This window comes from Erpetoichthys calabaricus, chromosome 1, assembly GCF_900747795.2.
Source record: "Erpetoichthys calabaricus chromosome 1, fErpCal1.3, whole genome shotgun sequence".
NCBI lineage: Eukaryota > Metazoa > Chordata > Cladistia > Polypteriformes > Polypteridae > Erpetoichthys > Erpetoichthys calabaricus.
The window spans coordinates 83,005,000-83,019,642 of NC_041394.2; the positions used below are offsets into that span (position 1 = coordinate 83,005,000).

The 14,643-nt window shown below is 42.1% G+C and overlaps 1 protein-coding gene across 1 annotated transcript in view; it reads right to left on the reverse strand.

The window, feature by feature from the left end:
* Positions 1–8,924: 8,924 nt before the first annotated feature.
* LOC114652730 (serine/threonine-protein phosphatase PP1-beta catalytic subunit-like) overlaps positions 8,925–14,643 on the reverse strand; it is a 45,019-nt gene continuing 39,300 nt past the window's right edge. Inside the window, exons 6-8 of the mRNA XM_028803052.2 lie at positions 11,275–11,426; positions 11,048–11,182; positions 8,925–9,957 (exon numbers count right to left, since the gene is read on the reverse strand). Coding sequence (XP_028658885.1) covers positions 9,853–9,957; positions 11,048–11,182; positions 11,275–11,426 — 392 coding nt within the window. The 3' untranslated portion in view covers positions 8,925–9,852. The remainder of the gene's footprint in view (positions 9,958–11,047; positions 11,183–11,274; positions 11,427–14,643) is intronic.

The following is a 14,643-nucleotide window of genomic DNA, read 5'->3' on the forward strand; positions in this document are numbered from 1 at the left end:
AAAGACTAAGGACTGACAGGGCAGAAGAAACATCTAGACTGAGCCAAAGGGATGAAGGGATGGTCACTGATTTGCCCAAATTGGGTCAAACATGGCAGATGTTCATATAAAATGTAATAATCCTTAAAGTTTGGTCCAAAACCAGACTGCCTTTGACAGAAAACTGCAGAAATTCCCAAGACTGCTTAGCCAGATGAGACCTCGGTAATCCTAAACGGCCTGGGACACGGAGAGTGGACATGAGGGAGCCAGCTGTGCACAAGGACTATAAATGTTAAGAGGCCCACTGTCTAAGGGCCTGTGCTTCAGCAGGACGTAGCCAGGCACCGCTTGATGTGACGACTTACCAAATGGCTTGGAGCCCATGGTGTTAGGGAGAGATGTGGGCAGGAGGCTCAGGATGTTGTTTTCCTTACTATGATGGAATGGGGAGTGATAATGATTAGCACATAAAAGTGAGCATTCTGTTGGCTTCATCATGTGACATTAATGACCCAGTTTAACTATAGTGTGTATTGGGTGGCAGCCCCATCAGTTCCAGCTTTTGTCTTTCTGTATCAGTTCAGTTTACTTTCTTAATTATGCAATTCACTAATCTGAAGTCGCTCACAATGTGCCAGTCCACATTCAGAACAGAAAACGTTGAAAGAGTTGGGAAGCTTGGACAGTGCATCCGGAAAGTATTCACAGCGCATCACTTTTTCCACATTTTGTTATGTTACAGCCTTATTCCAAAATTGATTCATTTTTTTCCTCAGAATTCTACACACAACACCCCATAATGACAACGTGAAAAAAGTTTACTTGAGGTTTTTGCAAATTTATTAAAAATAAAAAAACTGAGAAATCACATGTACATAAGTATTCACAGCCTTTGCTCAATACTTTGTCGATGCACCTTTGGCAGCAATTACAGCCTCAAGTCTTTTTGAATATGATGCCACAAGCTTGGCACACCTATCCTTGGCCAGTTTCGCCCATTCCTATTTGCAGCACCTCTCAAGCTCCATCAGGTTGGATGGGAAGCGTCGGTGCACAGCCATTTTGGCTCTGGCTGGGCCACTCAAGGACATTCACAGAGTTGTCCTGAAGCCACTCCTTTGATATCTTGGCTGTGTGCTTAGGGTCGTTGTCCTGCTGAAAGATGAACCGTCGCCCAGTCTGAGGTCAAGAGAGCTCTGGAGCAGGTTTTCATCCAGGATGTCTCTGTACATTGCTGCAGTCATCTTTCCCTTTATCCTGACTAGTCTCCCAGTCCCTGCCGCTGAAAAACATCCTCACAGCATGATGCTGCCACCACCATGCTTCACTGTAGGGATGGTGCCAGGTTTCCTCCAAACGTGACGCCTGGCATTCACACCAAAGAGTTCAATCTTTGTCTCATCAGACCAGAGAATTTTCTTTCTCATGGTCTGAGAGTCCTTCAGGTGTCTTTTGGCAAACTCCAGGCGGGCTGCCATGTGCTTTTTACTAAGGAGTGGCTTCCGTCTGGCCACTCTACCATACAGGCCTGATTGGTGGATTGCTGCAGAGATGGTTGTCCTTCTGGAAGGTTCTCCTCTCTCCACAAAGGACCTCTGGAGCTCTGACAGAGTGACCATTGGGTTCTTGGTCACCTTCCTGACTAAGGCCCTTATCCCCCGATCGCTCAGTTTAGATGGCCGGCCAGCTCTAGAAAGAGTCCTGATGGTTTCGAACTTCTTCCACTTACGGATGATGGAGGCCACTGTGCTCATTGGGACCTTCAAAGAGGCAGAAATTTTTCTGTAACCTTCCCAGATATGTGCCTCGAGACAATCCTGTCTCGGAGGTCTACAGACAATTCCTTTGACTTCATGTTTGGTTTGTGCTCTGACATGAACTGTCAACTGTAGGACCTTATATAGACAGGTATGTGCCTTTCCAAATCATGTCCAGTCAACTGAATTTACCACAGGTGGACTCCAATGAAGCTGCAGAAACATCTCAAGGATGATCAGGGGAAACAGGATGCACCTGAGCTCAATTTCGAGCTTCACGGCAAAGGCTGTGAATACTTATGTACATGTGCTTTCTCAGTTTTTTTATTTTTAATAAATTTGCAAAAATCTCAAGTAAACTTTTTTCACGTTGTCATTATGGGGTGTTGTGTGTAGAATTCTGAGGAAAAAAATGAATTTAATCCATTTTGGAAAAAGGCTGTAACATAACAAAATGTGGAAGAAGTGATGCGCTGTGAATACTTTGCGGAAGCACTGTAAGAGCAGCAAGACTTGACTTTACATGACTTCTAGTCATTGGGTGCGTCAGATTTGCTCATCATGTTGCTGGACCACATCGGTTTACATGACTGAAAATATCTGGGCTTGTCTAATTTACTAGCTGCGTGCCGAGCTTCCAGCTCAGTTGCCCCTTTTGTGTCAGTCAACAGTTTTGCTGCCCTCTGTTTTCTTTTTTCCATTCTGTCCGATCCTACTCTGTTTGCAAGGTCCAAAATGCCCATGTTCCTTATTCATGGCCTCCCTTTTCTGTAGTGCAAGATGAGAAAAAAGAAAAGGCAAATCGCCAAAGTGGATCACTTGACACCGGCTTAGTGTGTCCAAAAGAGGAGAACAGGCACATCTTGGCTGTCTGATTTTGATCTGCGAGTGGCATCTGTAATTGGAGATGCTTTTTTATACTGGCAGTATACCAGAGCAGTCATGATGCTTGTCAGCTTCACCTTGGCATCACAGATGACTTGTGTGTTGGTAGACTGTCACTCCTTACTAGAACATTAGAAGAGTGGGGATGAGAACAGGCTGTTCCATCCAACAAAGCTCATCAGTCTTACCAACTTCATTCTTCGAACATAACATCAAGTCGAGTTTAGCTTATTCCATGCATCTGTGGTTGTCTGTGTAAAGAAAAACATCCTAATGTTTGTGCAAAATTTACCCTTAACAAGTAAAACATGACCTCCCTCTGCTGAACTCATTCAGTAAAGCTTCTGTTCTGGCCATGTACTGCTCAATCTTATCCTTAATAATTCCATCCATTAATTTAGCTGTGATGCACCTTAAACTTACTGGCCTCTAATTGCTTAGATCTGCCTGGTCACCCTTGTTATAGAATAGGATAATATTTGCCATTTTCCAGTCCTTTGGAATTTCCCCAGTGTGCAGTGACTTTCTAATATGCATTAATATGTATTTATATATATATATGTACTTGCTAGCCTCCTTGAGAACTCAACGGTAAAGAGTAAATATCTGGTCCTGGTGATTTGTTTTGAGTGTGGCCTGTTTAATCTAAGCAGCACTTCTCCGTCTACAATTTGTAAATCACTCAAATCCTCCTTAGTAGTCCCTGTTATTGCTGGGAGGTTATCCACTTCCTCACATGTGACGAGCAATTTAGAGCATCTACTGTTTCACGGTCTGAATTTTGTATTTCCCCTTTACTATTCCTGATGAACTTCACCTCCTCCTTGACTGTTCTTTTTCTACTGAAAGAATCTCTGGCTCATTTTTTGCCTTGGCTGAAGCATTCCTCTCCCTAGCTGCCTTTTAGCCTCCCTGATATCCTTTTAGCCCTCATGTGCGATTCACATTGGAATTATTAGTCCAATATGCCGTAGTTGTCTGTCGTTTCTTTTGCAGCCTGTTTTATGGCTACCAAAAGCAGCTTCATTCTCACTGGGTGCCCTTACTGCAATAAGAATGCAGTCAAGTGATCTGATTACATTAGGAAACCAGACACTGCTGCTGATGGCCTTTTTAAGTTGGCAGAAGCCTGTTCTGTTTTTGTATGTACACCCACACCATATGCAAACTGAATGTAGTGCCTCGCCGGTCAGTTAATGACTTCCAACAAAGCAGGCATGACAGACTGAAGCTTGGCAGAAATCCTGTTGGCCATTTCCCTGAGAAGGGACAACAGATAGCTGAAATAAACATCTGAGAAAATAAGTCCTCCTGTGTCTTGAACACATGTAGGTCCAGAGGACTGGTGCCATAGTATGAGTGAGCAGGGGGCCTTGCACCGGACGGTCACCACACCAGCCTTCCTACTGGTCCATAGGACTTTGGACAGAACAGGTTTAATTGATGCTTGGAGTGACAAATCTTCTACATTAACGCTAGCTCTCATTTAGTAGTGAGCAGACCTCCTGGCCTCCCATTCTGGATATTCAGCTTGGCTGCCTCTTCCAGGTCATCTACTTGGTGTCAGAATTGCCAGCTGAGCGTTTTAATCTGTCTAAATTTGAGACGGATTAGAACACCTTCTGCTCCAGAAGGAAATGTGATTTAACATGACGATTACTGCCGTTTCAAATTTGTTTGCCCCCATTCAATTGGTGACGTAAGCTTGTATCCATTAGTCTTTGCAGCTACTTCATCTGGAGGTATGAGCAGCAGACAATGAACAATCCCAAACTTAGACTCTCAAGATATTAAACCTAAGGGTCTCAGTGTGAGCCACATAGTTCAGTCAAGTTCCATAACATGAGATACCATCTGGGCTCACAGGTTATGAGCAGGGGCTGTACCGGAACTGATGTTAAAGACACAGAGCTTATGTGGGACCGACCTTCACAAGCACCATCTAGGTCTGCCTCATGACTTTGCTGTTAAGGTTGCCCTCTTTACTAATTTGGAAGTGCTAAGCAGAGGCAGGGACACTTTACAGTTGCAGTTTGTTCAGCTGGATAAGAGGGTCACCTCAGTGCACATTCAGGCTGATTGTTTGCCCCATAAAAATAAGTGAAATGGTGTTTCAGAGGGCACCACCCACTGGCGATTCTGTGGTCCTTCTGGGTGACTTCAACAGTGATGTGAAGATGGAAGTTCTCAGAGAGCAGGGATTGGAAAGAAATGCCAGCCAAACATGTACCCAAGTAGTTAATGGAGTTCTGTGCAGGTCAAGGACCACCCATCACAAATACCACAGTCAAACCCAAGTCACAAACCTGGAATGTTCAGGTTATAAAGATGCTGTCCCACCTAAGGGAGCAATAAACCTAACATGCCCTGATACACCCCACGCTGGACTAGTGTGCTTTGAGCCATAAGTCAATGATGGAGAGTCATGCCCTCTCACCTTAGGTGGTATGTTCTTGACCCTCAGATTGAGAGGCTGGGTCACCAACTGGCTGGGCAGAACCAGGAAGAGGCAAACAGGAGTGTGGGGTTGTTGGCAAGGACTAGCAGGTCAAGGCTTCTGTTCAACTCTCACCTCCTAAAGAGCTTCTTCTGCTTTCAATGGTGGCCTGTTCCTGGACATGGTGGAGCTGCACACTCTGGAATCCTCTGAACAACCCCAGGGGTTACAAACTGTTCCATGGACTGCCAGCTGAAGTGTTGTGCCAGGGTTTAATTGCTTCGTCACCATTACCAACTGCAGTACTTCTTCCCATTAGGGGCAGTGTGAGCACAGGGCATTACAAGGGGACTCCCAACAGACACTCTTATAGGGTACTTTCTCCACCAAGGCAGTCTAGCCCTTTGTGCCAGCGTACTGTACGTAAGTTTGCATGACTAATACTACACACATCAGTTGGGACCATAGAGGGCGATTTTAATCCAAACTCATTATTGCCTCGCAGGCAATATCTTATATATAAATGTGTACACGTGGAAGAGTGAGTGAGTGAGTGAGTCTGTCTGGGACGTGAGAGGTGGAGTTGGGGTAAGGGCTCCACCTCCGAGCATACATAAGTGAGGCCAGCACATCGGCAAAACAAAACCTCTGAAGAGTCACTTATCCGCTAATGCACAAATGATGCATGTTGGCAAAACGAAACCTCTTAGGAGAGAGATGCCTAGAGTAGGTCTGTCTGGCCGGAAGTGCGACGCTACAACATGAAGCTCAAAGAAAGCGAGTCTGTCACCAAAGTGAAATTGCACAGAAAAGAGGGAAACTCGCTTAGCCACGAATACACAAGCGAGGCGAGCATGTCAGCAAAACGAACCTCGCTTAACCTCTAATGCACAACTGACGTGACTGATTGATTGATTGAAATGCCAGAATCCATGGTTTCTAGGAGCCTGGGCTTTTTACAGCATGGGCTTACACAGTTCAAGTATAAAGAAAAATGAAGTTCTTTGCCTGAGAGTTATACTGGATTAATAGCTAGTAAGCATGTGCGATACACCCATATCAGTCAAGACACTACATTTGTTCAAGGTGCTGGCTTCCTACTGCTTGGAGTGCATTCACGCCGTATCTTGCATTATGTCTCAGCATCTGTATTCATGTAGAGTACGAGTGAATGCATTACACGTGTGTGCACTGAGGTGAATGTCAACGTGGAAAAATTCATCTGCATTAAGTCAACATGGCTGCTGCCGATAAATGAACACACAGTACAATACATTCTGGAAGAAGCACGCTTTTCCACAAAAACACCTGCACTACCTCAGGTCCACATCCTCCGTCCAGGGCAATTCTTTGAATAGTTCCATGTACTATATATGTACTATTGTCTCATATACATACTGCCATCACCTAGAAATGCCTCCATTACATAATTAATCTGCACTGTCTCAAAGTTATTCTGTGTGGCGGACGGCCGGGATGCCCCTTTGTCACTGGATCGGGGGGAGCAGCCATGGGAGCCACACTACGTTCCTCTGAACCTTTATTGGCAACCCCCCTAGGTTGCATCGAGGCCACTTTCATGGAACACCGGAGCTCATCCTGGTTGGGCCATAGACATATATAGATAGATGCCGCATTCACTGTGTTGCCCAGTCGACACGATACGTCAGCACGTCCATCCATCCATTTTCCAACCCGCTGAATCCGAACACAGGGTCACGGGGGTCTGCTGGAGCCAATCCCAGCCAACACAGGGCACAAGTCAGGAACCAATCCCGGGCAGGGTGCCAACCCATCGCAGGACACACACACAAACACACCAAGCACACACTAGGGCCAATTTAGAATCGCCAATCTACCAAACCTGCATGGCTTTGGACTGTGGGAGGAAACCGGAGCGCCCGGAGGAAACCCACGCAGACACGGGGAGAACATGCAAACTCCACGCAGGGAGGACCCGGGAAGAGAACCTGGGTCTCCTAACTGCGAGGCAGCAGCACTACCACTGCACCACCGTGCTGCCAATGGCAATTATTAAATAATAATTATTATTATTATTATTAAATAATTCCTCCCATATAAGTAATGTTTTGTAGATGGAAGAAGGCAGTCCGAGAAACATTTCTAGACTTGGTCCTGTTCTTACGCAACACAGTACTGAAGTATTGGTTAATGCCCGAGTCACCTCATGTATAGATTACTGTAATGCTATTCTATCTGGCAACCCACAAAAACTTATCAATCGCTTACAACTTCTTCAAAATTCTGCTGCCAGGATAATAACCTGCTGTTCTAAATCCACTGAACAAATTACACCGATTCCCTGTCAGCTTCACTGGCTCCATGTTAACTACAGAACACAATACTAAATACCGCTCTTAACATTTAAAGCTCTCCACAACCTCACTGATCTCCTCCAGACTTACACTCCTCTCGCTCACTCAGATCCTCATCCGCAGCTCAACTTTCTGTACCGCACATCAAACTCAGTTCTATGGGAGCTCGAGTGTCTCTCATAGTGCTCCTCGACTCTGGAATTCTCTTCCCTCTCATATACGTCACCTCGATTCAATAACACCATTTTAAAGCTGCCCTCAAAACTTATCTTTTCAAACTGGCATACCAATTGTGAATTTTGCACCGTTACTGCCAGTTATTTTTGTTTGTTTGCTAATTATTGCTTTTTGATTTATCATTCTCTTGTTTTAATTTTACTAATGTTGTTTAATTTTATTGTAAGGTGACCTTGACTGCTAAGATTATAAAACGGGATTTTCTAATGGCCAAATATAACCAAAACAATTGTTCAGTCTTACCTATGAAATGTAATCCCCCAAGATCTGGTTTGCAGCGTACAGCAATCCCAAGCAGCACATTATTCATTACTTCACTCTACAGTAGTGCCACTCGCAATATGGTAGTGTTGTTGACGCACGATGCTCCTGGTCATGCGGCGTCTAGTAATTCTATGTCTATGGGCTGGGCTCCGTGGCCTCCGCCAGGGGAGCAGCATAGAGCTGCATGGCTTAACGAGCCCGTCTGGGCAGGAGCGCGGTCAGAAGTAGGTCAACGAGCACTTGCTGCACTTCCGGGTGGGCTACAAGAGGAGCCTGCAGCCACTACTCATGGCGCCAGAGTCAGGAGGAGGAGGACAAAGCTGCCCTGGGAGGAGTGGAGGAAAAGAAGATTGTGTTTTTGGGGACTGTGTAGTGCCAGTGTTAAAGGGAAGACATGTCCCACGGCTGAAGAGAATAAATTCTTTTGTGTATTTTACCCGTGCCTCTGGTGTCAGTCTGTGCCAATACAGTGCCTATATCACATCTGGGTCACAGCCCATACTGTACACTCAGTAATAAAGCTAATGCCATGTTAGGAGATGTCTAGTTGTTGAGTATATCAGACCTGCCAACCAGTTGTTGATCTTATGTAAAATGTCAAGTGAAATGAAGGCTAGAGGGGGACATCAGTTTGTGACATCCAAAACAGCCACATTCCTTATTTCTCATCACTGCATTATAGAAATTGTACCTCCGCAGAGCCTGACCTTATAATTAAAGACAAAATCAGGCTTGTCCGATTTTATCTGAGAGTGTAACTCAGTATGTCACATTAGGTGACTGCCATGCACAGGCGCGTGCCACAGACTCATTACAATTACTGAAATGAAGGCTACAGAGAAACTAAAATAATCGCTGGAAAAGTTGCATATCATGACGCATCTTTAAGTGAATACCTGTGGTCTCAGGTCATGAAGCACCCCTCCTTTTGTATCACCAACCACAAATATTTTACCCAATGACACCACCAGCATGAGCAGTGCTCCGTTTTGAGGGTTCTGGGGCTGTTTATGGAATCTGCTTGAATAAAGTTTTTGAAACATCCAAATATTTTATTATACTGTAATGAGTGAACATAGGTTATAACTTAACACCACCCTTTCCACTGATAACAGCAATATTTTCTCAGAAGAAAATAGTAGGCAAACACAAATAGTCCACCCAATCCTACAACGAATAAGCTTAAAAAAAAAAAAAAGCAAAAAGTTGGACTTGTATTAATATTTCAGTTCATATAAAGGTGGTTTGTAAGAATACTGCTATGATATCAGACATAAGCTGCTCAAGATGTTCATGGTGTTACTCACTTCGAAGATTCAGAAGCTTCATATTGAGATAAAAGATGGTGAATTTACACACAAAGCTGTAAGTAGGGTCCAAACATACAGCTAACTTAAAAAAATAACTAACTGAAGTAAGTCCAAAATTAGGCTGCATAAGAGCAAATCCCAGTTCAAACCAACTTGTATTTTAGAATGGAAACCTAAAAGATATTTAAACCATGCAATACCATTTCATTGGAAATACTTTAAAAAGTACCTAACTGTAAGTTTGTGGTGCTTATTTTTTCCTTTTTTAATATTTGTCAGTACAAAATCTACAATATATGCTCCAAAAGGCAAAAGTCAAAGAACAAAAAAGGAAAAATAAATTATAATGCCGCTGTGTAAGAAAAAAGTGAAGAAAAATATAAAACTAACACTTCAAATATGGCCACATCTTAATGATCATCACACATGGGGAACTCTAATCTAATCACAAACGAAAGGGAGAGGCACACCTAGGTGAATGTACATTATTTGTTTCATTAACAGCCAGATTGCTTGGTGAAAGTGCAGTTAAGCAGCAAAGTAACTACACAGTTCAAAAATGCAAATTGCTTCTATTGAATTGCTCTTTTCATTGTCATCATCATTGTGTAGACTCCCACAATCTCTTTCTTACATTTGCTTCTTCACCGTTTCTTGGGAGGAGGTGCTGTCCGAGGTGGTGTGACAGGCCGTCCAGAATTCATACCACCATACTGGTATTTTGCTTTCTTTTCAGATGGCTTCAGGATCTGTAAAAAGTGAAGATAGACTTTAATTCAGAAAACAAAACACAAGGTAAATTGTTAAAATATTTTTTGAAAAATGCAACACTTATTAGTATTACTGTAACTTCACTTATGAGGAAAAAGTTACTTTTATCTTCTATACTCTTTGGTTACCCACAGTATTCTACAGGAAAATATTTCAACTTATGATACACATTATATATGCAGATATAGGAGACCGTTATCCAGGACCAACATTGGAGGAGGGAAAAATAAAGGACCGTTACAAACGCTGAAGTCAGTCAATTAAAGTGGAGCAATGCCAAGGTGCAATATATTAAAAATGTAAAAAATATATCTTAAACATTAACAAATTATTCCTCTGGTGTGCCAAGTCAGTTTCCAAAACACAATTTATTGAGAATGTGCTTAATATCAGGAGGTAATTGTAACTCCTAACTAGGGGTGTCACAATACTAGAGTTTTAGGATTCGATACAAATACCAGTGAAATTTTACGATGCTTAATATCTATTCAATACTATAACAAAAATAAAAATCTCATTCAATGGCTTTCATTAAAATCCTTCCATAATTTCAGTGAACAATATTGTGCTTGTATTAAAATATATAAATACTGATGTATTCAAGTAGTTGCCCAACAATCATTTAAGTAAAATATTATAAGTAAAATATTATTAGCATTCACAAACACCAAAATGCAATTCAGGGCTTGAATTTTATTGTGCAATTCTGTAGACATGAGAATTCCCCCGATATTACAACGTTGAATGTTATAATCCGATGGGCTTTGTAAAGATCATAATCATAATGAACTACCCGATTTATCTTATGTGCACATTCTAACTTACTCTGACACTGCTGCAGTCCAATAGACACATATCAGGAAACATCAACAGAATTTGACAATTTCAATTAATCTCAGGAAAAATGCTGCTCTCCATATATACAATAAAAAGCTGCAAAGAAGGCCCATTAAAATATTTCAGCAGATGCTGTACTAAATTAGATTATGAAATTCTGAAGTTCTTTAAAATTTCATAATCGCAACTGTACATTTTTAACAGAGATCTTTAGTAAAGGATCTTGCTCACCTGGAAGGAGCACATCAATGTTTCGTCTACACTCATCATTCCTCCTGCATTATCAAACTCCCCACAGTAATTAGGAGCTGAAAATAATGTGACCAGTTGCCTCTTTGCAAAAAATTCATACCCATCTTCCACTACCTGCAACAATGAATGTTATCAAAATTATCAACTTCTTTGCAAAATGAACAAACATATATATAACTGCCAGAGTATTAAAGAGAAAAAAATACCTGATGAGCTCTGCAAATCAAATCAAGGTCATGTCTATTCAAAAATTTGCTAACCACATCTGCACCAAAAGTAAAAGATACCCCTCGGTCATTCTCTCCCCAGCCTTGTACATCCTTATCTGGGTCAGACCAGAGCAGATCACACAGAAGTCCTGAAACAGATGGGACAGTTGATGAAATCATTGTGCCTTTCACACATTAGATTTTCTTAAAATACATTAAATGAGTATTAGAAAAACACAAAAACAGTGCGTGTGTGAAAAAGTATGTTTGGATTGCAGGAACCGGGATCTGTCAAGTTGTCTTTAAATTAAAAAAAAAAAAAAAAAAACAGCCAAAAAGACAGCATAAGTTAGAACACCATACACACAATTTATAATCTGGGATGGACAGAGAAAGCATCGGATGGAAACCAACATTTTGTCTATCAAAGTTTTTCCTGCTTATGGCACTCAAAATGCAACAATCAGGTACTGTATTTGCTACACATTTGTTATCCTCAATTAGTACTTTTCTCCTCCATTTATTCCTTCAAAATAGCCAGAAATTTACAGTACATTTAGATTAGAAAGATGACGTTTTATTGTCTACAAGGGAGAACATTTTTGTTTAAATGGCTTTAACAGAAACATACAATGTTGGGTTAATCCATTCATTGTCTTGACCAGGTGACATGTAAGCAAACATTAAAAGAGAACATGGGAGCCACAGGTCTGCACAGGCCTGAAATTAAAGCTTGAACCCAACCCAAACCTGAGACCATGTGACCCAACCCGACCCTGCCCAACTGGAGCTAGCAAGTCAGAAGCCCAAACCTGACATCATAAATGTGCTCATTGACCCCGATTTATTTTGCATACTGCAATAAGCTCAGTAAATAAAAATACTGTGCGATTAGAACAGTTGTGGTGCCAAGCGGACGACACCACAAAATGCAAAGTCTAAAATGACAGGGCACATATTGCTTGAGAATATTTAAAAATAAGAGCTTTGTCAGATTATTTGCACATCCTTGCAATGCACAGTATTGCTTAAGGATAAATTATACGCTATTTGTCTTACCGGTTATCACTGGCAGTGAACTAGGAACTTTTGTTGGTCTTTCAAATGAATGAAACTGTTGGGCAAACTCAGAAATATTTATAGTCATTATGAAGTTATTAATTTAATAAGGAGTTGCGCAGGAACAGAAGTGCACCTCAGTTGATGGTTTCAGCCCCATTCTCTTCTGGTCTATCATTTTGCCTGCTGCACTAAAATTCTGCTTGCTGCTGCTGCTGCTGCTGTTACTTGAAGGGATGCTTAACACACAGCGGGCAAGTCAAGCAAACAGAGGGAAAGATGTCTTGTAGCTTTTCCACCAACCCAACACATCCTTCTCATCTTCCATGGTGTGAATGTGCTTTATGTAATCTTGAACTTTAGCTTTGTTTTCATTCATAAGTATGTTCACCCATTCCTCAAACTCCATCACTATAGTCATTCTTCTCTTAGCTGCAGGTTCACCAAGTGCTTAGTCACCTGATGTAGAGCTGGCTATCAGACGCCTGGCCTCTTGATGAATATCTTCCCTCTCAATATTGAAAAACATGCCTAACTGGCAGAATTTAGGCCATTAGAATATAAAAGGTTTGGGCACTGGCTCTATCTGGACCTTTTTTGTTTACCCATTCTAGAGGTCTTTTGCGTATTATTGCTTGAAGTGGGCTGTCTGTACCCACAGGTTTACAATGCCATTTTTAAGTCTCTCATGCCATAATATGACGAGATTAAGTGAAGGGTATGAGTCACCTTCCAGTTCCCTCTGAGCCTGCCAAAATTGGTGAAAAAACTCTAAAAAAAAGATGTCTAGGACACTCTGGACTAAGTTATCAATTCTTTGGGTTTCCCTGTGGCTTTCAAGTTTTTATCAAAGCTTGATGTACACATATTTGACTGACTGAAAGATAAGAAAAACTGTACTAAACCTGGTATCTGACGTCTGCCGAACTGTTTTTGTCAGCTGGCTGGCTGTTTGCTGCCCATAATGTTTCTGCAATTTCTGGAACAATATCTGAAAGCTTGTTAACATCTAGTGCATGTTTGAGAACTGTGTTGTATGTATGTATTATCCTGGCACTCCAGGCAACGATAGGGTGTGAACGCACAAATGATGTTTGGTGCTTGATCAGTTAACCAGACAACTTTGTTCATAACAACATCATCAAATCTGAGCTCATGCACGAGCTGTCGATGCAACACTCTCCTGATTTTGCTTCTTCGAGGGGCAATGTTGCAGTGGTAAGCACTTCAGCTTGTACTCTGGTGTGACATAGTGGCAGTGTTTTGTCAGGTAACTAACATTACGGTAATCATCAGTCCACATGTCTGTGGTCAATCTGAAAATCGATATCATACAGGATCTCTGATATTTCTTTAACAACATTCTGTCTTTTTGTTGTTGCAATCTCGTTCCTGTTAAATATCCCAACAGCAAAAGTCTATGCACTTATCAGAAATCTTGGCTTTGACAGTAGCTGGTACTGACTTAAAGGTGCAAAGAAGTACTGTGACAGACATTTGCCATAATGTCTAGTACATGCTATTGAAATGGAGCAGCTGCACACCCAGTCCACATGTTGCTGAAGAGAACACGTGCCAATTCTTTTGCTATTGTACCTCATAACAGAAGAGCATGCTTTGCACTGTAACGTAACCAGACAGTTGTTTCTCCTTTGCTACAGCAAGGTCATAATTGTTCTAAAATGAAGCCATTCCCAACTCATTTGGCATTTTGAGTAGTTCTCCATTTGCAAGTTTATGCTTTATTTTGTCCATTGCTAAGATGTAGTATAGCTAGTTGTCACTCAGGTTAAAACACACCCACAAGAGTGAATGAGGGGCGGGGTGGTGGTATGAAAAATTACAGAGCGTTAACAAAAAAAAAGGTAGTGGCATTTGGTTGGTTGGGTGTTTTGGGGCTTGCCAATTAAAAAACCGAAGAGGAGCTATGGCAAAAAAGGTGACCAAGATCGTGATGGTCACTCTTGCCGAGATCCACAGAACCTGTGCGGAAATCAGAGAAACTTTAATTTGGATAACCATCACTGCAATACCACATCAATGTGCGTCTCGGGAACTGCAGGTCTGTCATTGTGGTCAGCAGCACAACACTCCTATCATGGGCTGCATCAGGAGTGGGCAGGAGGAGGAGTATAGGAACCTCATAAAGGACTTTGTTAAATGGTGCAACTCAAACCACCTACAACTGAACACCAACAAAACCAAGGAGCTGGGGGTGGATTTTAGGAGGACCAGGCCCCTCACGGACCCTGTGATTATCAGAGGTGACTGTGTGCAGACCTATAAATACCTGGGAGTGCAGCTGGA